This window comes from Vidua chalybeata, chromosome 1 (genome assembly GCF_026979565.1).
Source record: "Vidua chalybeata isolate OUT-0048 chromosome 1, bVidCha1 merged haplotype, whole genome shotgun sequence".
NCBI classification, from domain to species: domain Eukaryota; kingdom Metazoa; phylum Chordata; class Aves; order Passeriformes; family Viduidae; genus Vidua; species Vidua chalybeata.
The window spans coordinates 119455658-119481498 of record NC_071530.1 but is presented as its reverse complement, the minus strand read 5'-3'; the positions used below and the strand labels follow the sequence as shown (position 1 = coordinate 119481498).

The window sequence follows — 25841 nt, the reverse complement described above, 5'->3', positions numbered from 1 at the left end:
AATAAGAATAAAGGCAATTTCCCCTCTTTTATTTTACTGGTTTTATACAGGAAGAGGATACAAAACCTACAATGAAAGTCGCAAAACAAATTACAGTATCAGCCTTGAGTTTTATATGTTTGTGATCTGTAAAAAGTACAAAGACAGGGCTCTTGTTCTTCTACCCTAAACCACTTCTGCCTTTTTAAAATATATCTCCATGATTAGAGACAAGTTGTGACACAAGAAAATGAAATCATATGGCCACAAATGGGAGGAAATGTCTAATATGGCAAAAAATGTCATAGAACAGACATATTTCCTGGGTATGTTCTGTCTAAATCCACTTCTCTAAGTGACCAGGAACTTAAGTGGGCAAAAGACAGCTTGAAAACTTCTAGTATAACACCCCAAAAATTAGGCCGGGAGTGGCAGATTGGCCAGATCTCCATCAGCTACTTTCTGATATCCATGGGCCTTCACAACCTGGCAGAGGAAGGTCTTCAGTATGAACATGTCATACCAGCAGCTTTCCCTTTGGAAGTAGAGCTAGTCCCAAGTTGAGTTGCCATTATGTCAAAGGTCACTTGTGCATGTCAGAAAGGATAAATAGGGTCTGAGCTGGGTCACTAGCAGCCAAGGTACTATTGTATCCAGCCAGCAAAGAGAAAGAAAAGAATTTGTCACTTCTAGAAGGGATTTTAACAGAGGATAAGATCCTGCATAGAAATGCTGAGCTTTAACATCAGCTTTACAGTGGATTGCTGGCTGAATCTGGACATGCTATTCTAATAGGAAAATAGCATAATAATATTGCTCACTTCTTAAAATTCTTGAGACAAATATATACATATATTAAAAGTATAACAGGACACTTACTGTGAGAGCTATCAGCAAACAGAAGTAACAAGACACAGCAAATTAAATGGGACTCTTGCTTATTAGTACCATAACTACAGAAAGGGTCAGGAAGAAAGCATTTTTAATTGTCTGCCTTTTTACAGGAAAGATCAAAAGTGATGGGCAGATTGGATATCTCTCACACATTACATACACATAGTTTCAATTGGAGTATATACAATAATTTTACTTGGCATCACATGACTGTGTATCAGGTAAGAAGTTAAGACTGCCTAAAAACAAAGAAAAGAGGGGTGAAGAATTTAGTTGGAGACAATAAAACCCTTCATTTATTCTGAACATTTTTTAGTTAAAAATTAATTTAAATTCTCATTTTCTGGTATGAGAGAAAATTCTAACACACAAACATACCCCATACTTCAAAAGAGGACACGAAGTGATTTTTTTGTCAAAAAAAAGTGTTACAATTACCTTTTTTTTCATGGGAAATGTGGATTGAAAATATATCAACTGGCAGTGAAGACACTTTCAGGAGAACTGTAGTCACCTTCAGTCCTCATGTCTTTAATCTGGATATTCAATTCTAAGTGAAGGAACTGCTCAAGTGATGGGATTAGCGCACTGCCATTCAAACACCAAAATAATGAGTATTTATTTCACCACCAAATTTAAGTAAGATTTCTTCCCCAAATTCTAGAGTAATCTGTGCTTCATTTCCTTTCCTTCACAACAAATAATGGACATCATATAATTAATTGAAGGGTTATGCTAAGTATTTAATCTCTAATTTTCCTAAAAGCAACCCTAAGCAACACTATCATAAACAACATTTGAAATTTCCTTTAGAAGTCATGAGACCGATAACACATTGTGTCAAGTGTCACACCCAACAGATTATTAAAACAGATGATACTCCTCAGAAACAATCTAAAGGTATGATATTGTTTTCAGTCTTGGAAAAAAGGTCTCCAGGTTTTGACAAATGGATTACAAAGAGATTGGTAATAATGGTGGGAACCAACATGTTCCACCACTAAAAAAATTAGCAGTCTAGACACATAGTTCCTTCTCAAGTCAGTACAGAAGGACTGGCATATCCTGAGAAAAGACTCACCGTTGTAAGGCATGTATAGAGATAGACAGCAGGGGTTTTCTTTCACAGGTGCTTTTATTTCCACTGCCCACACACTGAAGTTATCTTTAAGGCAGCTAAGGTTAGCAGAGGAGAATCCTACTCAGAATTTACAAGGTACTTTAACTTTTTCTTTTGTTTTGTTTTAAACAAAGACTAGTCCTGTAAAAGCCAATTATATGTGACAGGAAATTTTTGTGCTGTAAATTAGCCTACTTACCATGCATATAGTTTTAGACAGTGATTCAACAATGTTGGACATTTTCTCTTGCAGTTCAGTTTGATGCTTTGGAAACACCTGTCCTTTCAGTTATGTTTAACTAATCATTCCAATTGCCCAAAAATATGAAATAAAAAGTAGATCAAGAAAATATCATGCACTGCCAGTGCAGCAGGAAAAAAATACCATGGAACATAAAGATTAGATAAAGTTTTGTTTAATATTCCAGAGATATGCACCTGTTAGAAACTGTAATGCTAATAAAACTGCTATGCATTGTACAGGCAAAGCCCTACTGAGCTTATGGTAAATTTGGGGGACAGAAGTGTTTCAGTATGATTTCTGTAATAATACTGACAGTCTCTAATGAGTACCTCTCAAAGCTGAGCAGTATTTCCTTGCTAATTTTCTCATCATTATATTTCAAGTTCTTTTCAGCACAGTAGGTTACATTAGGTATACTGATGTTACTTGAACATAAAATGCAATCAAGTCTTGGCATTATTAAACATAGCAAAAAACATTAAATCGAAAATCTTACTTCTGATAAACTGTTTCTCTGAGTAGTGACAGTTCCAACAACATCTCCACTCACTTGCACAGAAAGCCCTGAAGCAGCACTGAGGGTCCTCCCCATTTGGCTCTTAGATGACAAAGATCTGCTTCTTTGCATGCTAATAATGCCTTCCCTATTTCCTTGGTTGCTAGGGGTAAGAGGCCGTGCCAACAAGGTATTTGGGGTCATAGGTCTGCTCCCTGGAGCTGATGGCCTGTTGGTTTGCGTACTGCTGTTTGTGACACTAGAGACCTGTGTTCTGCTGTTAGTGGGCAGCGGTGGTGATTTGCTTCCTTGGAGCTGGATGTTCTTCCCTGGCGGAGTTGGCACCTGAGGCCTTGGGGTTTGGCCCTGTGCAGCTTGAAGATTGCCTTGATGGTCAGATGTAACTACACTGGGATGCTGGACACCAGGGCTTCTCGAGAGCCTTGCTTCTTCCCACAGTGCAAGGTCCTTCTCAATGTCTGTGCACACACACATGAACAAATGGAAAAGAAAGAAAATCACTGTCTGTTTCTCTCTGGTTTAAAACTCTCAATTATTTTCTCCAATGTAAGTGAAAACCTGAAGCTGTGCAGAGAAAATCTATTCATGTTTAAAATTAAAAGGCATCAGAATTAACCGTGCAAATGTTTGGCAAGCATTTCCTTAAAGTTTATTTACATTTGATTCACTGCAAACACAGCTATCCTGCAGAAATGAAATATTACCTCTTCATTGAATGTCAACACAATCTATAAAAATTCCTCTTGTTTCATCAAAATTATGTCTCTGTAGCTTTTGCACAGTTACTGCAAAATCAAGATTAGTAGCAAACCAAGATAGTGCAGTGATGTAAAGCTGCCATCCTCAGCTGCAATCCAAAACTGGCTCAAGGCAAAACTTTTGCTTCTGGCCCTGCTGTCTACTGCCCAACCAAAACTCTGAGGGAAGTAACTATTGAAGTCTGGTATGTCTGGATGTGTGATCCTGTCTGAACCTGAATCTCGTGCTCTGGCCTGCCATCAGTGCCACAGCAGGTGGTGGGGTCACCAATATCCAGAGTCCAAGGAGAAAAGGTGGTCCATTGCCTAACTCGCACACAACCATAAGACATAAGATCTGTTTTAACACCACAACAGATTAAGGACAGTGAATGAAAAGTGCAATAATTTAAATCATATTAACGCTTCTAATGAATTAAATCAGAATACAACCATCAAAGTCAGGCGAGGGTAGCAGGAATTTAGGTTAGCATTAATAACATTGAAAATCCTTGCAAATACAAATGCAGAGCTTAAGAAACAGTTTAATCAAGTTTATTTTATCTTACACTACTGTTATGAATTTTCACTTTCACTGGCATGTACTCTATTGTACTTGATTTTCATAGAGACAGCTGATTATCTTTAAAATAGCAATGCCATTTCCCATGTCCTAGTCCCAGAAGCTGTAAAGTAGCAAGGCTCTTAAACACTCATTAAGCCAACTTGTCTAAAATAAGCATTTCATTTTTTTATTTTGCTAAAAATTATTTCAGGTCCTAAGTGTCCTAAAAGAAACAGATTCTAAACTGCATATTGGAATTTTTTTTTTCACTTGTGTTTACCAATTGGTATAAAAGGAATGTTGTATGTTAAATAATTAAAGATGTGCTGCCTTTAACATGTTTTAACAGCATCTTGAACATATAACATATAAGATCTTGAAAACAGGAAAATAAGCCATGCCAATTTCATGTTACTAGTCTAATACAACATATTGCACACAATTCAAATGCTATTGCTAGAAAACCTAATAAAACTGAAATACTTGTGAAAGTCTCAGATAAAAGTGTCTCTCAACTTTTTAAAGATTAAATATTTTTTCTGTTAGCAAATTTCAAAACATAGTCAATATTTCTAGCACACAGTTACGAATATTTCTAATTGACCCCTTAAAATTAATTATTTCTATTTTGAAATTATTACATCTTGAACTACTCTTCCATTATGCTTTCACTTTGGAACTTCATAGAATCAAAGAATGGTTTGGGCTGGAAAAATCCTTAAAGGTCACCTGGTTCCAAAAGCCCTGGTTATGGGCAGGAATGCCTTCCACTAAATTATTGCTCAGGGCTCCATCCCATCTGACCTTGAGCACTGTTAGGGACAAGACATCCACAGCTTCTCTGGGCAACCTGTTCCAGTGCCTCACCACCCACACAGTGAAGAATTTATTCTCAACATCTAATCTAAATCTCTTCTCTTTTAATTTAAAGCCTTTATTCCTTGTCCTATCACTACATACCCATATAAAAAGTGCCTCTCCAGCTCTCTTGTAAGCCCTTTTAGGTGCTAGAAGGCCACAATTAGCTCTTCCTGCAGCCATCACTTCTCCAGACCAAACAACCCCAAGTCTCTCAGGCTGTGAGAGATGCTCCAGCTCTCCGAGCATCTTCGTGGCCTCCTCTGGACCCGCTCAAACAGGTCCACATCCTGTTTACCTTGAGGGCCCCAGAGCTGAATGCAGCATGCAGGTGGGGTCTCATGAGTGTGGAGTAATGAATCACAGAATCTTCTGAATTGGAAGGGAGCCACAAGGAACATCAAGTCAAACTCCTCAGTTTGGCCCCAGTGAGGATCAACCCTGTGACCTTGGCATTATTAGCACCAGGCTCTGACCAACTGAGCTGATCTTAGAGGAGGAAGAAGCAGCTTCCTTAACCTGCTCCCTGCTCCTCTTTTGGTGAAGAAGGTGTAAGATGCCCAGCAAAAAATGAGGGGCCAATAAATGATACTGTGGGCTACTGATTTAAATCAAATGAAGAATGTGGTCTTGTAAAGAACCAGACTAGTCTATTTCTTTGCAAAATTACAGACATCCAACTTGCCTGTAGGAAACTCAGTATGCTGAGAAATAGCATGAATATTGAATGACTTAATAGAGTTAAATAAACATTATATGCTGGCTCATGTTTCCTTAATTTCATATAGCAATCAAGCCTCTAGATAAACCAATTATAATAATTTCTCTACACATAATTAACATGTTTCCATAGCATAATTATTCAGTTTTATTTACACATCTTCTGTTTGATTTTGCTTTAATATAAGCTTTTCAGCCAGAAAATAAAGAAGTCACACATTCCCAGCTTTGCAGTATTATCTGATCCATATTAAATAATATAATTGAATTATGACTTAGGATTTTTAAAAATTTTTGTTGATGTCATTTAAAGGAAAATAAAATGCAACAGAGCAACACAAAGGCATTTTGCTTTCGAATAAAAAAAATATCTAGAATAAGGATATGATTCATATGCACTTACAAACTGTTTATTTTTTAACAGTTCTTCTTGTGATAAAATATTTTCCAGAAGTATACAAAGACCACAAAATCAGTGCAACACACCAAACTGGCAAGATACTGGAATAAACTACTAAAAAACCACAAAACTTCTTCATTTGCTTGTGATATAAAGCAGCCATAATAACATAAGAGCCTGGATTTTAGACAAAAAGAGCAATATGCAGAGAAGGAAAACCGCTCCAGCATCCGATTTTGTAAAACTGCTGCTTTCAAATATCAAGGTACTGAGGCAGTTGCTGGCAATTGGTGCTAGCTCCTAATTTAGGCACAGGCACCAAATTATGCCTTATGTTAGGAGTGATTTTTATCCAGCACATAGTCCACAAGGGAAGGCCAGACCCTTAAGAAGGTGTGAGACAAGGGGCCATATTTCATCATTACACAGGTAATCCAAGTCATAGCTCAGGCATCTAAATTACTGCCTAGATAAGCAGCCATTTCGTGGAATTAATAGGTTCCATTGCGCTTGCTAAGAGAACTGAAACAAGAGACTCACTGATATCACAGACACTTGAACTTTTGCAAATGTATAAGACAAATGAGGCTAAGCAAAACCACAGTACCATTATCTGAGGTACTCTGAACTGATTAGTCACAGAAATTATGCTATTCTTGTATTTGATGGGAGTAATTGTCTCAAGCACCACTGGTGTTATAATAGGGCATGAATTATTAGGAATACAATAGTCCAATGTTTAATAATTTGGCTGTTTTCATGTGAAGTTCTCAGTCAGACAAAAATTACTGAATAGTAGAATGGCTGAACCTCTTGTAACAATAGCTTTACTGAAATAACAGGCCCAAAGCCAAAGGACAGGAACAGCACTGATGTGAGAGAGAAAATCTTGTAGTCACACAACTGCAGAAGGAATCTCAGAGATTAAGTGAATGTACCTAGTTAGTTTACAGTTAATTAAGTATTTAAAATTCCATATTCTATTGAATATTGTAGTTATTACTGTCAGCTTTACCAAGGGACTGCATTTTTCACAGCACAATGCATGTAAGAACAGCTTGTATGACCATGGAAGTGAGACCAGTTAGGACATAAATCAAAGCAGGGAGATCTTCACCAGACTCCTCTTGAGTGATAAGGGAAAACAAGTGGTACCTCAGTAGCAGGGCCCTTGGGGTACACAGATCCCTGCTATGCTACAGAAACCACACATTGGTTTGCTGCTTTCCTGATTCCCACTACATGTTCCTGGGTGTTTCAGTTTAGAAAGAGGGCTCATGGATTTTTCAATCTAGTTTGGCAGTGGCTGCAGCTCTAATAGCTGCAAGCTTTATGAACCTATCAAAAAAATTTAATTGCAGCATCTCTACTGTCTGACTCAAAACCCAGCTAAAAAGCTTCATTTGCATATATCATAATTTTTAGTTCTTGTTCCATTATGAGAAAAACCTATTCCTAAAAAGCTTCCTTCACTGTGCTTATAGCTTTGTCATCTGCCTTGACATCAGCTGCAACACCCCCTTTCTATAGAGGATACAGTTTTCTCAGCATTGCTATTGGCAAGATAAACATCCAAAGTACTTTAAAATACCACACCAAAAGTGTTCTCTGCCTCACTCTCTAAATAGCTTAGAAGAATGATCAAATAAATTTCTTTTCTACCTTCATTTTACATATACAGTCTTTACGTTCAGTGAAGCATTACCTTTCATAGAATTAGCCTATGAAGCTTTCACCATATGACAAATAGTATGCGTAAATAGGACTACCACAATATAATTCTATGTCATTTCTTTTAATGAAAGCTGAAGATAGAAAACATTGGTTACAAAGAAGAACAAATTGCAAGCTAAATTTTAGAATATTTCTCATTAATTTTTATAAAGCTCAGAAACATCTCTTTACCAAAAACCCCATGCTTTTTTTTTTTTGGCTTTTCAGAAATGGTTACCCCATTAAAGATGTTGCAGATGTTCCAAGACACAAAAATTAACAGATTTCACTCAGCCAGAATTCTCATGAACAAGGCGAGTTTTTCCTGAAAAGCAATCTGTCCTCCAGTTAAAGATCCACTGCAGCCTGCTGTAAAGACTATTTAACAGTAAGTAAAACATCAGTACCTCCTTATTGCATAAGTTTGGGTGAAACATGAAAACAAAAAAAAAGGTGTATTATTATGCTTTCAGGCCACAGTATATTTAGCATGGTTTAATTACTATTTAAGTAGTGTACTTACTGTGATTACAGTGAAGTTCATTACATCTACAAATAAAACACTAATTGTGTTTTCTTCAATGAAATAAAAAAATAAGGTTTTCATCTGTTTTCATCAGCATGTGAGTTAGATATTTTTTTCCTTCATCTGAAAAATTGGCAGAGCAAGCTGGGTGAGTGCTTCTAGGCATTTTATGGTTCCTTGACCCCATACATACCAGCTAGGTGTTTTTCCATGGTCTGAAGTTCTTTTGCTGCTAAGGAGTCCTTTAGGAGTTTCTGCCTTGGGGAACCTCCAGATCTAACAGTCATGGTATCCAAGGTCCAAACTGTCTGAGACTTACACAGATAAAAAAAAAAAAAAAAAAAAAAAAAAGAATGCTTTTAGTCCAGTTTCATATTCATATGAAACAATAAAAAGAGTGGTGTCCCCATCTAGGATCAGGAATCTGGTGCTATTTTGTAGAATATATAAAATTTTATGCGAAATACTACACAATATAATTTCTTAACATACATAAAATAAATAGTAAGAGTTATTTAAAAGAAGCAGTTCTAAAATAATTCAGATATACACCTTCACAAAAGCTCTTGCTCTATGGTGAGACATCGTAATAGGACAAATTCCTCAATGATTTACATTCTCTGCAGTTCCAATTATTTATTAAGGGTTGCACTTCTTTTAAATTACCATAACATTTGGCTCAGCATCTCTGCAAAGCTACACTTCTGGCAATATAATAGAATTTCCTAATCAAGATTTCCAGTACTGTTTTATCATTGCAAGAAGTATTCCTTTCAGAAATGGCAGCTAAATCATCAGGACAACATAGCAGTTTGAAAGGGTTGCCAGCAAACACACCATCGCCCCAGAATCTTCTTTATTGAACAGTGTGGTGTCCAAAATTATTTGCTTTTTCTGGAATCCACTCCATATAGTTTTAGGATTTCTTTTTTTAATATACTATGAGGTAGACTTGATAGATGTATATGTGAAACACGCAGTAAAACATATGACCAATTGTACAAGACTTGCTCATAAAAAAACAAATAAAAACAACAAACAAAAACATAAATTAAATAATTCTTGACAGTCTATCTGAAATAAATTTTACATTATTACCTCACCAAAATATTTCATCTGTAGTCTAGGAAGTTTTGTTGGTTTCCTAAAGAAACAAGGCTTATGCAATGGTCACATTGTCATTCACCTCTTACTAATTTTTAAATCTTTCATTAAATGCCAAGCAAATTTAGAGAGGCCACTGTTTCAAAGACATTAAGCTGAAGTAATTTCAGGGAGAAGAATGATTGATCAGAGGAGGGAGACCCAAACTGGTGGCCCCATTCACAGAGGGCACACGGGACTCCACAGTCCATCAGGCTGGAGCTGCATCACAGCTGATACCGGGCTGCTGCAGATCACTGCCCTGAGTGATCACTGCCCTGATGGCACTTCCCTGGCCAGACTCTGTCCCACAGGGAAAGGTGCAGCACAGTTCAAAGGATGAACATGAAAATATGGGTTTGATATAATCTCTATTCACAAAAAAAAAAAAAAAAAAATTTGCTTTAAACAGTGTAGCTGCCTTCCCTTTTAGAAAAGTAGGCATAATTCTACAGAAGTAAAAGGTTAATAGGGGATATATTTTACATCATTCTTAATCCATTTCAAATAAACACTGCTTTGAATGCAAGTGATCACTTGAACCGTGCCTCTTTAAAATATGATAACACAGATTTATATTTTTAAAGCAACAGCTATATTGTAATGCTGTTTGTGCATATGCAAAAAAGCCCAGTCACATTTACCAGCATACAAAATAGTTTGAAGCTGCAGATAACTCTGTTCTTATTAATTCATAAAATTTTCAAAAAAATTAAAAAAACATTTTTTAAATTTGCCAAATGTTTTTTTAATGTTAATTCTTCCCTGTTAAAGTTACCTGTATTTAATCCCATGCAAATATAGAGAAATAGCTGAATTAAACAGTAAATTACTCAGAAGTGAAGGCACCTTCAAACATTTTATTTCAGACATATCACTAGACCTGATTCACTTGTTCCCCTAAAAGGTTTTGAGCATTTTTGACTTGGGTCCTCTGTGTGAATTCTCCATCCAAATAGCAACTGGGATTGTTGAGCTCACTACAGAATATTAACTTCTATTAAATTACATTACTAAATGCTTATTTCAAATGGATATCAATTATCCAATATCTATCTCTAAATGGAAGAATATATTATTCTGTGATCAGTTCCTCTGAAATAAATGAAATTAAGTAAGAGATGGGAAGGGGGAAAAGGTACGTAAGAGAACTCCAATTTTTCATTTTCAACCTATTTTTAAATATCCTCTGTCCCCATATTTTTATGGTGGAAAAAGAATATTTTTATTTGCATTTTATAGGGTATATTTTCAAATCTGGGAAAGAGCATATGAAAAAAAAACCCCAGGGTTATAAGGATTAATCCTTTTTTGAATATACATTTTTATTCATAAATATAACTCTGATAAAATATGGAATAAAAAATAGTCAGTAGTCTCTGGCAATACTTGACAACCAAACTGCTTTTCTAATATTCTTGCACTGGACTATTCAAGCTTATTATAGCAAATTATTATCAGCTTTCAGTAACTCCTTGACCTCCTTAAAACCTACTTCCAAAGATTAGCCTGATGAGATGATTTCACTTTCCATCTCCTAAAAATGCTTCTGGAAATGGAGTTATCTTTCTCTTTTACAACCTCTGCTGCTTTTTGGTACATTTTGCCTTTACTGTACTTCCCTTTATGCACAGTAGTTATGTAAGACTCATACAAAACCAGGTGACTGAGTACAGGAAGCTCTCTACTGTTACAAATACAGATACACAGTTCCAACACCCTGTGAAACAGGGACTACTTTGGATGAATTTTCCTCCAAATTTTGTAACTCTTCCTGCGCATCTTCTATTTCATGTAATATCGTAAGCTTTTGACATTTTTTCAGGCAATAGCTTCACAAAAGATCAGAACAGTATTGCTATAGCTTCTATGGAAGATGAGATATTTATTATTAGCCATTTCATTTCATAACAAATTATGTGCTTATAATAATAGTAACTTCCAATTAAATGCTTACTTAAGAGAATCAAAATGATCTGGGAAACAAAGGGCATAAAAATTCATTATAACTGTTCTGCAACCATTTTTGTTCTTTCTCTGAAGCTAAATATTCCACAGTTATAACCAAAACATTTTTGGAGGCAGGCTCAGGTAATTTTTTTATATATTTCTAAATAACACTTAGCATTAAAAAATATGTTTTAACATTTTGAGACTATGAGTTCATCTAGGTGCATAATACATAAACACAGACAGAGGTCCTCAGTGTCTCCAGCAAACAATTTATGCAACAGTCTTATTCCTAGAAGATAAACAAACACAAGCTGAAAGTAGGGGATGTTATCAAGACGGCTTTGGAAGCAGGTCAAGTCAAATGCAAGGATAAATGAATTTGTACAGCTCTAGCAGAATTCCCTGATGTCCCTTCTTCCCATTGGATACATAGCAGTTCAAATATGTCACTTAAGAAAGAGATTCAGGCTTGAAAACCATTTATTTAAACATTCTTACTGCACTTCACCAAGACTTATCCTTTGTCTGCTGGTCAGGAACTGCAGAGATGAAACACTAATGTCATTTATCTTGGACTTTAATGATAATCACAGCAGACTGAATGTAGTTGAAAAATACAGCATGTATGTATAAAGTAAGTGCATAGAATCCTTCCAATTATTTCAGCATCTTCCAAACTACCATTGCCCTTGCTCATTCATTACGCTTTATAAATATTAGCACAAAATTTATAAATGGCCTATTTGCATTAACAAGATTAATGAGATCTAAGTATGAGGATGTGACTGAAAGACATTCTTGCCTTTCTAAATTGCAGAAACAACTCTGTGTCCTGTTCATCACCTTCAAACTTTGAAGGTGAGGCAGTGAGCTTTGCACCAGAAATATGTTCAAAGTACTTGGGTTACATTTGTCAACTTTGAAGGTCAACTGCATGTCAATTTCTTAAGTGACTTTCTTTATATATCATCATCATTTCTTCACATACAAAACATTCATTATTGCATTTTTCTTCCTTATATCCCTTGGCCAAATTACTGCTAAAGTAAACAATTACACACAATATGGCCAGAAATAATTCCTCTCATCACTGATTCCCCAAACTTCTGGAAAATACCATAACTTACAAGGAATGCCACAATGGAACAGGAAAAACATTAAGGAGGTCATGAATAAGAGTAAGAAAGTTTTTTAAGCTCACTCTCTGTGCTTCAATCTGCAGCACAATGCTACACAGCATGAATCAGTACAGCTTTTGTCCCTCAAAAAAAGCCAGTGCGGATGTTAATATTTTGATCTCACTGTTGGGCTGAATTGACCTGGCTTTGTAATACCCAGTGACACTGGGTGAGTTCTACAGAGGTACAGCTTTTCAGAATAAGAGTTAGGGCTCCAACTTACATCACCTGGAAATCAAGTACTTGTTAGAAAATAAATTACTCTTCCTTACTGGCCAAAAAAGTGTTAATAAACTATTCAGCACATATTTCTGTGCTGTTTTGGCCTGTTTCAAAGTAATACCAAGGTATTCCCATGCATGCCCAGGCAGATGTGGAAGATTACCTAAAGTGAATGATAACTATGAAATGAGTAAAAGGTGAAACCAAATTAGTTAGCAAACTGTAAGTATATGAAAAGTGTTTTTATTGTACTTTAGATTCTACATGGTTTTGCTAATCAAGTGGAAATTTTATTGATAGCTTCAGGAGATAAAAGTGTAAGGAATACACCCAAGCTTAGCTTTCTATGACAGCACAGCTTTTCTTTGCTGAATAACTTAAATATTTTAAATACACATATTTGACAGAGATCCCTCTAAATTAAAAAAAAAAAAAACCAAAACAAAACAAAAAAACCCCATGCAGACAGAAAAAAAAAAAAAAACCAAAAACAAAACCAAAACAAAAACAAAACCCCTCTTTATTAAACAATTTGTTTGCAAGGGTCCCTTCCACTCTGGCCAAGCAGGTGGCAAGTACAGATGTTCTGCATGCAGTGGATTTTTTTTGTGCAATATTTTGTTTAAGGACTCTTCATTCAACATGTACTTTCTACAAAGAGGTCACCTAATATTTAATCTTTCAGCTTCCATAATCTGTTCAAGGACATAAGGTGAGCAAACCATCTGATACTGTAAAAATACAAGGCTTCCCGGAGCTCTGTTACAATATCAGCTGCCACCTCTAATCCCCTCTTCCACATTAGGGCCTGTTCTACTTGAAATGCCATGTAATTGAAATTACAAGCTTTTGGCTTCCCATGGCAGTCAGCCAGCAGCACATTTTACACTAAACCTTACACTAAAAAACGGTACTTTGAGTTAACTTACACATAGTTTTTCTGTTTACAGGAAAGAGGGAAGGAGGAAAGATGTGGTCACCTGGGAATCACATTTGTTTCAGTTTTTGAAATGCAAGCAGAATAATTTTTTTTCTAAACTTCAGTTATGTTTTATTTACTGTTATTTGGATTAATATTTCTGAATTTGTTGTGCTCAAGAACACAAGATTTTAGACAGGTAAAAAAGGCATTCATTGATTTCCTTTTCTTACATATATTTTTCTAAAGTTCAGAATATTCTTTCAATTTAGAATTATAGTCTAGAGTATTAAATATTTTCTAATAAGAATATTTTCACCCAAGATTTTTTTTTTCTGTATATAAAAAAATCTATGTCTAGTTATGGATTTTGTTTGACATAAGGGAGGACTCAACCAAATATGTCCAGGGCATGCAATTCAAACTACTTTCCTAACTTCTTGCAGGAATTATCATTTATTTCCCAAGAACCTTGATATTATGCTTTCCTAACCATCTTACATTCTTAACTTACCTAACAGTGCTTAAACATACACATTTGCGTAGGGTTTTTTTTTTTTATTACCTGTGGAAGAGCTGAAATAATCTAATATCAACTGTTATTATTTTTATAGAAGATTTAAATTTTGAAGTTAAAATCTGAAATTTCACCTCTAAGTGCCTGAATTTCTACATAATTACAAAATTCAGCTTGGATTTGAAAACATTTGTAACAAAACACAGCAATTTGAACATAAACATGCTCATAAATCTCTGAACAAAAATATGTATATAAATATGATATAAATATGACCCTTATAATTCCTACTACCACAAAGGTGCACTGCTGTTGTTCCTGATGTGGCAGTGCAATCTTAAAATAACTATTTGAATGAATAATCTGCTAAATGCTAAACAGACCCCAACCCAGTAAATAATGTATAGATTTAGTTAAATCCGGAAGTTTGGATGATTTCTGCTGATTATACTCAAAAAGTAATTCAGTTACTTCATATTATTCTTCTAGGGGAATAAATGGGTAAAGCTATGAAAATTTCTAACAAATAGAACTGAAATAATGTAACATTGTAATATTATTGTATTCAACATATATTGACAGCAAGAATAAAGGCTTTGTTTTTCCTTGTGCATGAAGCTTAAAGTCATTTTACAAACTGAGTTAAAGAATTTACATATTTATCACAGAAAATCCATGTCTGTATTTCTTCTATGAAAGCAAATGAAATGTTTCAAAGCAGTAAGGAATACAGGAAAAAATATTTAAAACAAAACACTTCTATAAAACATTTTATTACAGTATTTTTTGCGCAGTAATAAAGAGCAAAAACCAAAGGCACATTCATGCAGAAATGCTTTTTGCAGTTGGACAACTTTTTTCTTCCAGTTTCTGCTGCATTTGGATTGCTTTGCCTTACATGGATAATTTACAAAGAAAAATATACCTTTTTACGTGCATGTGCAAGGCAAGATACACATAAAAATCCCCCAAAACTAAGCCTAAGTCCTGTTAGATCCAGGTGGTAAAAGAAACAAGTCAGAGAGAAGGCAAAGGCTGCTCGATGTGATCTGCTCAGTGGTTGTGCCCTCTTTCTATTTGTTAGTCACTGTAAAGCTAGCAACTTTCTCTGACACCCTGCTTTTCCATTTCTGCTAGAATTCCAGGCCACTTAAATTTTTCCCATTATGACTTCTGTATTTTCTTAGAGTCCTATTTTACTTTATGTTTCTGGAAATGTTCTAAACATTTGGCTAGCAAAATTTGTGTTCAGCACAGTGAAAAAAATCTCAAGAAAAAAACTGCATTTTGCCTGGCACTTTTCGTTACACAAAATATTTGCCAGGCAGTAAACTAGGATCTCTAAGGATGTTTTGAATGTTTGTTTCCACTTTGAATTCTTACAATACACTTGGGGAAAGTGCTGATTCCTGTAAATACTTCAACCAGCTTTTTGCCAGCTTTACTCACTTATTTGCCCAGAATGCCTTGTTTAGGGTTGTGCAGCCCTTAAAATCTAAGTTTTCAATTTTTCAAACATTAATTCTTTTTATGAAAAATACAGCATAGCAAAATATTCTATTTTAAAAAGTATAAATAAAAAATCTAACTACAAAAAACAGCATTTTCAGAAAAAGAACAGTAAAAATATCCAAAACTGCAAGAAAATCATAATATAATCATAGTGTAAATTTCATGAACCATGTAATAGACATAGATGCTGCCTATATCTTTTGAATACTAGTATCCAGATTGTTTTAGGATCCACATTAAAGATCTTATATGTGGATTCATACATGGGACATGAAAAAAAGAACCCAAAGGCTTTTTCTGAAAATCCTTATGCATAATTCTTGCTGTTTTGTCCTACAATTTTCCTCAAAACACTTGTCCTCTGAAGGTCAAGGCACCTTTGAGGAAAATTTGTCAAATATACATTAGCAAAGAAAAATTTATATAATCATGTATTTAACTAGCCATAAACACAAATTAGCCCATTGGAATGCAGCACCAATATTAAACATTGCACACCTTGAGCCATGTCAGGATTTTTTACATTTAATATGCACATTTGAGGGAATACCATGAATCAATTAGTCAAATTTATGAGAAATGTCTGATCAACATCTTATTCTATTTTTCCCTCATCTTACATCTCATAAAATATCTAAAAATCATTAAAGTCATGAGAATATATTTTGGTATCAATTCTGAAGTAATTTTACAGGCATATTTCTTACTGCTTTAAAGGATTGTGGAAATCCATTGCAAGACTGCATTTATCTACACAGCCTTCCTATGAGGCACCTCAGTTTTATCTCTATATTTTGTATGTCAAGATTGTCAAAGAGTAAGTCTCACTGAAAATTATTAGGGGAGCATGGTACAGATCTCCCCTTTGGAGCCCTGAAAGGCAAGGAGAACAGTTGGATCCTTTGTTTCTTTTTGAAGAGATACAGTTACAGACATAGTGTTGGATAGTCGAATTTTATTTTGAATATCAAGCCATTATAAAAGAGACAACAATCAGCTGAACACTAAGACACAATACACCAAAAATAAAAAAAACCCAAAGCGTATGAACTAACAGTAACTGGCTCCTTAGAAATTTAGGCAAAGTAGTTTTTCAAGAGCTCGGGAATGTGAAATGATCTGCCTTTGCCCTGAGGAGAAGATGGACGTGCAGAGCAAGAGCTGCAACTGTTCTTGTCTTCTCTTTGCAGCGCTGGTAATTACAACATCAGCCAGCTTTCAGGGATTCAGCCCAGGGAACCTTACTGCCTCTGGCCATTCCATCCTCCAGGCAACCTTAAATAAGCCTGGAACTACCAGAGCATGAAATGAACACAGGTGTGTATTGTTTGTTTGCTCCTAAGCCTGCACAAACAGAGCATACATGTAAAACTGTTCAGCTGACGGCTGTATCTTTCTGTAACAAGATTTTGCTAATAAGCATAATGAACTGATGCTTTCTTTGTATTTTTTTTCTATGTAATTCATTTGTTTCTCTCTCCCCATGTTACATGTCTGCAGAATTATGAAATCAAACTTTGTAGCTACGAATCTAAGTCAATGAGAAAATGGGAGTTCAGAAACTGCTGCAAAATTTATTTTACCCCTCTGTTTGTTGGTGGGAAGCAAAAAGGAGGTTTGAAAAAGAAGCTCCAAGCAGTGCCAGCTGAAGTTCTGTTCTTTACTCTTTTTGCCCAATATCAGCAAATGCTCTGTGAGGTTCTTGCACTCCAAGTTCTCAAAGAGCTTTAGGAGTTAATCTGGAACTCCATATCCCTCAACTGCTTTGATAAATAATCAGGTTGTAAATGCTTCATGTTCAATACTATCTAGCTTTATTCACACTGCTTAATCAGCTGCCTGAAAGACTGCAAGACCAACCTGCATTGCCATTTTTCTTCTTTCTTTATATTGCCCTTTTTTTCCTTAGCTAACAAATAATGAGCCCTTCTTTCACTTCCTATAGCAACACTAAATTGTGCTGAAAAGCAGTATTGCTGAACAGACTATACAGGAATTAATATGTCCTCTTACACTTGTCTAAAATTTTGCAAAACTGAACAACTATTGTAAATTTATTTGCCTTAGGGAAAGAAACCCAATTCTTTTTTTAACCTATATTCAAACTCCTGGTGCAATACTAGTAGCATCAAAATTATGATTATATAATTCTTTAAAAATTATTTTACTGCTGGTTGTGTTTTCCACAAACTGCATATCTGTAGAGATTTTCTTAAGTTACAAAATAAAAGAACAGATGGAGATATTACCAAGCATAATATTGCATTATTTTAAAATATACAAATGAACTTGCCACACATTTTAACTAAACTTCTCTTTTTAGTTTTCAAGCAAATGGTAACAGAAATCTAAATTATAGTTGAGATATCACAATTTCATATTTCAGAATAAAATTTAGAGTTTGAATTATCTTGTTCTCTTCAATTTCTAAAACTGAATATTAGCTGGTAAAATTAATATTTGACTAGCATTTAAAAAGATACAGAATATGTATAAAATTACTGCACTTTCAATGGGCAAGCTCAACAACGTGTGGTCTTGTAGATTATAATAATGTATTTCAAAATACCCCCTTTCCTAGAAGGAAGAAATTCTAGGAAAAAAAGCAGATAACTGAAAATTCTGAAGGGTTACATAAATTTGGGTTTTTTCTCTCTAGGATGACAGTGCTGGCAAAGACAACTTTTATCTCTATGCACAATCTATTTTTTATGAAATAAATTTTAAAAATTACAGGAATACCCATAAGGGAAGGTACTTACAGATGCTGCCACTTGAGAAGCACTCTGAAACTCATTAATATCTTCTGTGAGTGTTTCAACCCCAGGTACTTGAGCTGTTCCAAAGAGGTACAAGAGAAATGTAAATCACTCTAATCAAGTAAGTGTTAGTCACTTTGAAAATTTAATGCCTAAAAATTTACTGCTGGGAAGGTAAATGTGGCTACTGTAAATGTGCTACTTTTCGGTTACACTTCAATGGATTATAATTTATGTTTTATTTTAATTTACAACCTTAATGCAACATGGAACAGTGTCTCCAACATGACTAGAGTGATAAGCAAGCTTTCTTCAGCTGCCAAGGTATCTTCTAGTTCCTTTATTAACTTTACTATTTAAACTAAATACTGTTTACTCTTTACACAAGTAAGTAGTGTATCTCCAGCTTTAATTAAATGAATAAAACTGTATTCAATTAATTCAGTTAAAATTCCCAAAGTAAAATGATTTGGTCAATTTAGACAACATTTAAAAGCCTTGCAAGTATAATTTTTGCCCATATTACCACATTTGTAAAATGACAGAATTTTGTGAGGAGCGTAAAATGTCTCTTTGATGCATAAAACAGATTTTATTCAACCCTGTCAGAGAAAGAAATTTCCAAGTAACATTCTATGCAGTTTCTCTCTTTGCCTAACATTCTGCTAAGGCACTTAGATGCTGCATCAGCAGCCTAACAAAAGAGAATGTCCTGATCTTCCCTATGTTCTGCTGTTATTCAGACACTTAGCAGGGAGGTCCTTATGTTTCCAGAACCCAATTTGTTAAACATTTCAGGCTGTACTTACTATGAAAGCAGAAGTTACTGTGAAGCATAGCAACTGTGACTACCAATTCATTGCCAACACAAATTGATGTGGAGGGCAAAGAGGTGATGATAATGGAAAGTTGTGGTCAGGGAATTGTGTGGGAATTGAGAGATGATGCCACACTTTTGCCATTGCCTTCTCTAGTTTTCAATACTAATTTCCACATATTTGCATCCTTAATCTTTTTACCCTGGTCATGCAGTTCCACCCAGAACAACACTAAATGTGTTTCATATGTTCATGTTTTTATTGAACATCCCCAATTCCAAACTTGTCCTCTACACGTCTCTTTTGAACTTTCTACTATAATGACAATTAAAAGGGGAAAAAAAAAACAAAAAACCAAACAAAAATAAACAAATAAACAAACCAGAACCCAAACACCCCCCAAAAAAACAGTGACTCCTGTTTGATAGGGAATAAACTCCTGATGGGAAATTTGCTCTAGAAAAATCTATTTAGCAAACTAAGTATTATATATCACAATATGATCTGTAGAGCTGTAGATGCAATAGCACAATAAAATAGGAAATACCACATTTACACAGTGGCATAGTACCACAGAACCAATTATCTTTGGTCCAATATTATTCCAGGGGGAGTCGCAAAAGAAACAAGTCTTTGCCCACCCCAGAAATATGTGGAGTTGCACAATACATGCAAAGAAATTCACATAATAAACAGCTTTTCACGGATATTTGAGGAGTGGTTTAGAAGTCTTATACTTTTCATTTATCCTATGTTAGGAGATTACTCCCTAATACATTACTGCATTTTAAACTTACTTCTTCAAGAATGCATAGACTGCAAAAGCTGTATTTGCAATAACATCTTCTTTTCCTGCCTTTATATCATGGCTTCACTCAAAGGGTAAGGTACATTTCAGCAGAAGAGAATGAAACAAGTGAAACAAGGTTGTATGGTGCTTATAGGAAATTGGGAGTAAATGAACAATTATCCCTAAGTGATAGTATTTCTACATATCTAATCCCCCACCCAAAATACTGAAGTAGATTGCTTCTACAATCCCACCAACCTGAAAAACACATTGGGGGCAGTTGGATGTATATTTTTCTGGATCAATTCTGTTGTAGTGTGTATCTTTTGAAGCCTCTGCAATTCTCCCCATCTACCTCTACAGAACAAGAGCAAGCCTCAGTGGAGAACTGACCAAAGAGACAAACCAGACAAGCTTGACACCTACAGGGAAAGTTTGCTGTGCAGTCATCGATGCTGCTGCTTTTGATCAAAATCAAGAACCTATTAAATTCTTCCCTTAGTTCTTTCCTGTGAAGTGGTCTAATGGAAAAGGGAAACATTTTTGAGAGGTATAGTTTAGGACAGTGAAAAAAACCTGCAGCTCTAAAGTGTCTTGTGTTTTTCTATCTTGAGACCTGATGCCTACCTCTCATTTTTACTACTTAGATCAAACACAAGTCTGTCAAATTCAGTAGGATTATACTAGAGGGAAATCAGCGCAGTGGTTAATTAGAACCAGATCCAGATTGTCAGTGGAGTCAGTATAGTGTCTGATGCTGCACATGATCTTTTCACATAAGCTCCTGCATTGACTTTAGTAGGTGGAACTTCTTAAAATGAGGCTTATTTATAAGGGCTGTTTGATCAGATGTTCTGCCAATTCTGAGCTTAGTTCATCTGAAATTCACAGGAGAGATGTTCCAGATCTAACAACAGAAACGGATCATTATCTAAAGAAAGCTACTCTCAACTTTGTTGTGCATCAGCATCTTGCTTGCTTATTCTTGAATGAATGGTTTGCATCAGCACTTCTCAATGCACTTTTCCCTCATTAAGGTCACTGGTTCTGATAAATAGCAGAACATAAATTCAAATAAACCTGGTAAGTGAAGCCTGATAGTCACTATTTTATGATGTAATACATCTGTAAGAGGACATAACTAAAAATTCAGTGCAACAATGCCTCGGTTACTTAGGGTTTTTTAACAATATCTTTATGAGTTTTTTAATCATCCTCTCATACATAATATTTATTGGAAATAAGTATCGGATGCAAAGAGGGCAAATATTGTGCTGCATTCACAGGAAAAATTGATAGAATGGGCAGTTGCCTGAGTTCTGTGTCTGTTTATAGTCTGTACCTACTTGTGAAATCCAGCTGTGTTTTTTTTTCAAATTGAAGTGTAGCACTAGCCAACATTTTAGGAAAAAAAGACCCAACCATATGTTACAAAACATTGAACATTTCTGAGAGCACCTCTTGACAGAAATTTGGCATTACCTTACTACTGACCTCAGTCTTTTCACCCGAGAGGCTTTGTTATTTTCTAGCTACATGACTAACAGGTCCATATATATTCATAGACATGAGATAGATGTTTATAACAACATGAATATCATTTCCCCCCCTACCTAAATTTTACTCCCTGTATCTTATTGAATGTGGTGTTTTGTAAAGAAAGCGTCTTGCATCTTCTCTGTAGCCATATTGATTGCAAAGTATTCAGAAGCATATGAAGTGGCCGTAGGTAGAACAGCTGTAGCACTTTTGTGCTCCATACTCTGTGACCATAAAAGATCCAGCTCCAATACTACATCGCATCCAGTACTTTCTGATAGTTTCACCTTCTTTAATCCTGGTGTCTCTGCCACTTAGCAAAACCTAACTGTTTAATTGAAGCCTGCAACTTCAGAAGACAGCATGGCAAAGTGGGCATATTTTCACTTCAGGAGCAAAGATACACAGGAAGGAAAATGGAACAATGAGACCTGTTCAAAAATATTTTGTGAACTGTAGAGCTTTTTCCCACATGTCTGTCTTATCCATCTATTTGCTTCTGCTGCAATAAGCTCATGCATGCATTTTCCCTTACCTAACCCAAGCAAGCCACCATCACCTCCCTTTCTGGGAATCACTCTCACAATAGAATTTTGCCTTCCTTTCATAGGGCTTGATTGAAGTCACCAGTCTGCACATCTCTTGTTGACAATTTTCGTGAAGATTGTAAGGACATAATGTTTTGAGATTCTGAGTGTCCTATTACCTTTTTCAATTAGGTGATCAATTGCAGGTAAAAGGAAAAGCCAATATCTTGACTGCATGAAACTACACGTTCTCACAAAACCAGTTCGAAAAATTTATTTTTAAAGACATATTAGTTACTAATGGTTAGTTTACAAACAAGGCAAGAGAAATGAATGAAAGCTCAGGTTGCTGTGATACCTAATAGCATATACAATAGCATTAGATAGCAGTCAGAGAGTAGGATAATTTTAAAAAATACATTCTGGGTTTTTTGGTGTTTTTTTTTTTTTGTGTTAATTGATCACCTTAGCTAACTTGTCTATGGCTGCTGAAGACTACACTGCAAACCGAAACATAAAATTTGTAGACTTGGCTGTTTCGGACCAACAGTAAGGGAATGGACTGAAGGATTTATCTTTGCAGATTCTCTGTCAAAACCTGTATTTCTTTCTCTCTGCATTACAGCAGCAGCTAAGATAACCTTCATCAAGTTTATCTTTCATAGGAAAGCTGGGCATTCTGTGGAAAGATCTCCCTTATGAAGTGCCTTTTTCAACATTTCAGGTGTTACTCAGTTCAAAAACCTGAGAAGAAATTGAAATAAGCCTGAGTGTCCTGACTGCAGATTAACCCAACATATGAACATGTTTGTATAAGGGGAAAAAGTGTTTTTCAGAGTTATTTCATAAACTCTTTATTTCTACTGTAAATAATTTGAATCATCTGGATGCATGTGTAGTAATAAATAAAATATTTCAAAGACCATTCCTTGGCATAAAAGCAGCAATGAACAGCCCATGTCTATGCTATTAAGCTGTTTTAAATGTTAGTGTACTAACATAAAATCTGTCTACTAAGAACAAATTCTGGCCCAATGCACCTCTCAAAATAAGTCTAGGAATTATTGTGGAGTGTTAATTGGCCATGATAAAAAATATGTTAGTGGCTCCTTGAACATATTTGAAGTGTAAATGATTGAGTTCAAATGCCCAGGAACACTCTCTTGGAAGTGTTTCATCTTTTACAGACATAACCCCTACTCTCAAATTCAAGATGTTGATGTTTGAGATTTTTTTATGAGCAGCAAATATTTTTATAACTTACCATCAGAGTCTGACACTGCTGGCTCAGATGTCTGAGATACCATGGAGACATCTTCTGGCCTTTCTGCCAAATTATCCCCTTGCAATCTAAATTGTGGAAAAATGCAATGAAAACATTTGCAATCCTATTCAATGGATAAGACATAGAAGAACATAATCCCTGGCTACATACCCTGTTCACAACATTGCCCTAATAAAAAGAGCAGCTTTGCTGAAAATCCCACACTCATGGTTCAACCATAACCTGGACTGTCTAGTAACCAAAACTAACCTCCAAGGAACAGCCAACTGAATCCTAGCTTATGCATTTTTGTAAGTCTTATTTTACAAAGTGGGGCTTTGGTGTGCATGTGAGACTGCAAGCTTCCTTTCCTACCTTCAAAAATATTTTAACTGAATAGGACTGTACTGGATGTCCATGCCCATGTGTTGGCAGTGCGGTGGCCTTGGTGAGGAGAGGCTGGTGCTGCCCTGAGCCAGTCACAGGTAGTTCCATCTGGCTCCAAAAAGAGCCATGGCAGGGCATGGCTGAGCTCTTCAGCCAAAATGGTGGTACCTTGGAGGAAACATAGTTAAGGAAGAGCCAGCCACAATGCCACACAGGCAGAAGAGCAGGGAACAGGAAGACTGGGAAACAGCAGAGGACACACCAAGGTCAAAGGAGATGGCGATCCATACTCTGAGCAGATACTCCCATACAGCCCATGGTGAAATGCCAAAGGCAATATCCTATGTAGCCCCCGGAGGACCAACACCAGGGCAGGTGAGTATGTCTGGGATGGACAGTAGCCAATGGTGATCCCACACTGGAGCAGGTGAAAAGTGGGGTGAGGAAAGAAAGGCAGAGAGGACCTGTAATGGACTGACCACAAACCCCCATTCCCTGTCTCCCCTGCACTGCTCAGTGGGTGGGGAGAGGAATCTGAAGTGAAGGAGTGAATTTGAGCCCAGGAAAGGGAGAAGGAAAAGTGTGGTTTTAATGTTTATCTTTAGTTTCTCGTCACCTAAACCTATTTTAATTGGCAATAAATTAAACTAATTTTGCCCAAGTCAAGTCTGCTTTGCCCATTACGGTAACTGGTAAACAATTTCCCTGTCTTCATCTTAACCCACAAGCTTTTACTTCCTATTTTCTCCTGTCATCCTACTGGCTGGGTAGGAAACTGGCCCTTAGCCAAAGTTAACCTACCACAGGGGTTATGTAGGCAAGAATATTTCCTCCTCCTTTGTTACTTGTTAAAAGGAAAATACAGTAATTGTGGCAGACTTTGTCTTCAGGCTTTCCTGCTGCACTAGCTGACTGCAATGCCTTGACAGCAATTTATACAAATAATGCTTGTATCTGTTTTTTCAAATGAGCATCCCAGGAGTCCCACCATCCTTCTCCAGGCTCTTATGAATCTTGAGTACAAATTCTGCTCTGAAGAAGTGCTTTGTAGCTCTAAATGCAATATAACTGCCATTTACATAAAGGTTATCTTACTTTGGATTTATTCAGACATGAAAAGAATAAGAAAAATGCAATTCAATTTTGCAAAGCCCAGGGATCATAAAAATGCATTGAAGTAAAACCTTGGGGAAAGAAATAACTTATCTCTTGGAAGAAAAAAAAAGTTATTTTCACTCTGTGTTCTTACTCTCTGCACCTATTTTATACTAAGCTTGAAATTAACCTTTGAAACCAAGTAGAACCCCCTTTTCTGCCCTATCTAAATTTCATATTTTATGATTCTCACAATTATCTAATATAGATGGATCTTAAAGTCATCTGTTTGTACTCCTCAAAACCATTTCCCCAAAAACCCCCTCCCCCAATTATTTTTATCTCTTTTTATTGTCCCTAGAATGATTTATTTATGATGGAAAAGAAAGCTCACTGTAAATTAATAATATTTCTTATCTAATATGGAAGATCCATAGAACAAACTCACGACAACAAAATGTAAAAGTTAGAAGCTGCAAACCTAATTTTGAAAATTACTTCTATGAACCCTTTATAGCTCTGTACCTGGGTTCTAATGCTCTTCTAATGCTCTAGTTGCCGATTCTTTAAAAGCCTAGCTTGTCAAACAGAAGCAAATTACTTTGTATCCTAAAGATATTCAAATAGGGAGAAAACAAATTACAAAAGAAATAATTATGCAAAAAAAAGAAGCCCTCAAAAATCACATAATTTTCCAGTGCAAGACAATTCATCCATCCTCCTTCATTACATACATATGCACATTTACTGCAAACACATATTCAGTCTTAGAAAGACATGCATGAAATTGCAGGAACCAGAAGTGAGATACTCTTCTCTCCAGCCATGTTGGTAGTTCATTTATATTTAAATACAAGGATAATTACTCCAACCTTTTCTGCTTACATTACAGTCATTTAAACACTATCTCTAGAAGTAGGAGCTGCTTCTTTTATCCCATCAGAA

At 35.7% G+C, this 25841-nt stretch overlaps 1 protein-coding gene across 4 annotated transcripts in view; it reads right to left on the bottom strand.

The window, feature by feature from the left end:
* Nucleotides 1-25841, bottom strand: part of C1H8orf34 (chromosome 1 C8orf34 homolog) — a 191223-nt gene that overhangs the window by 52848 nt on the left and 112534 nt on the right. For all 4 annotated transcript variants that reach the window (XM_053958307.1, XM_053958298.1, XM_053958316.1 and 1 more), the window contains exons 9-12: nucleotides 23415-23500; nucleotides 18480-18553; nucleotides 8467-8587; nucleotides 2734-3212 (exon numbers count right to left, since the gene is read on the bottom strand). In XM_053958307.1, coding sequence (XP_053814282.1) covers nucleotides 2734-3212; nucleotides 8467-8587; nucleotides 18480-18553; nucleotides 23415-23500 — 760 coding nt within the window. The remainder of the gene's footprint in view (nucleotides 1-2733; nucleotides 3213-8466; nucleotides 8588-18479; nucleotides 18554-23414; nucleotides 23501-25841) is intronic.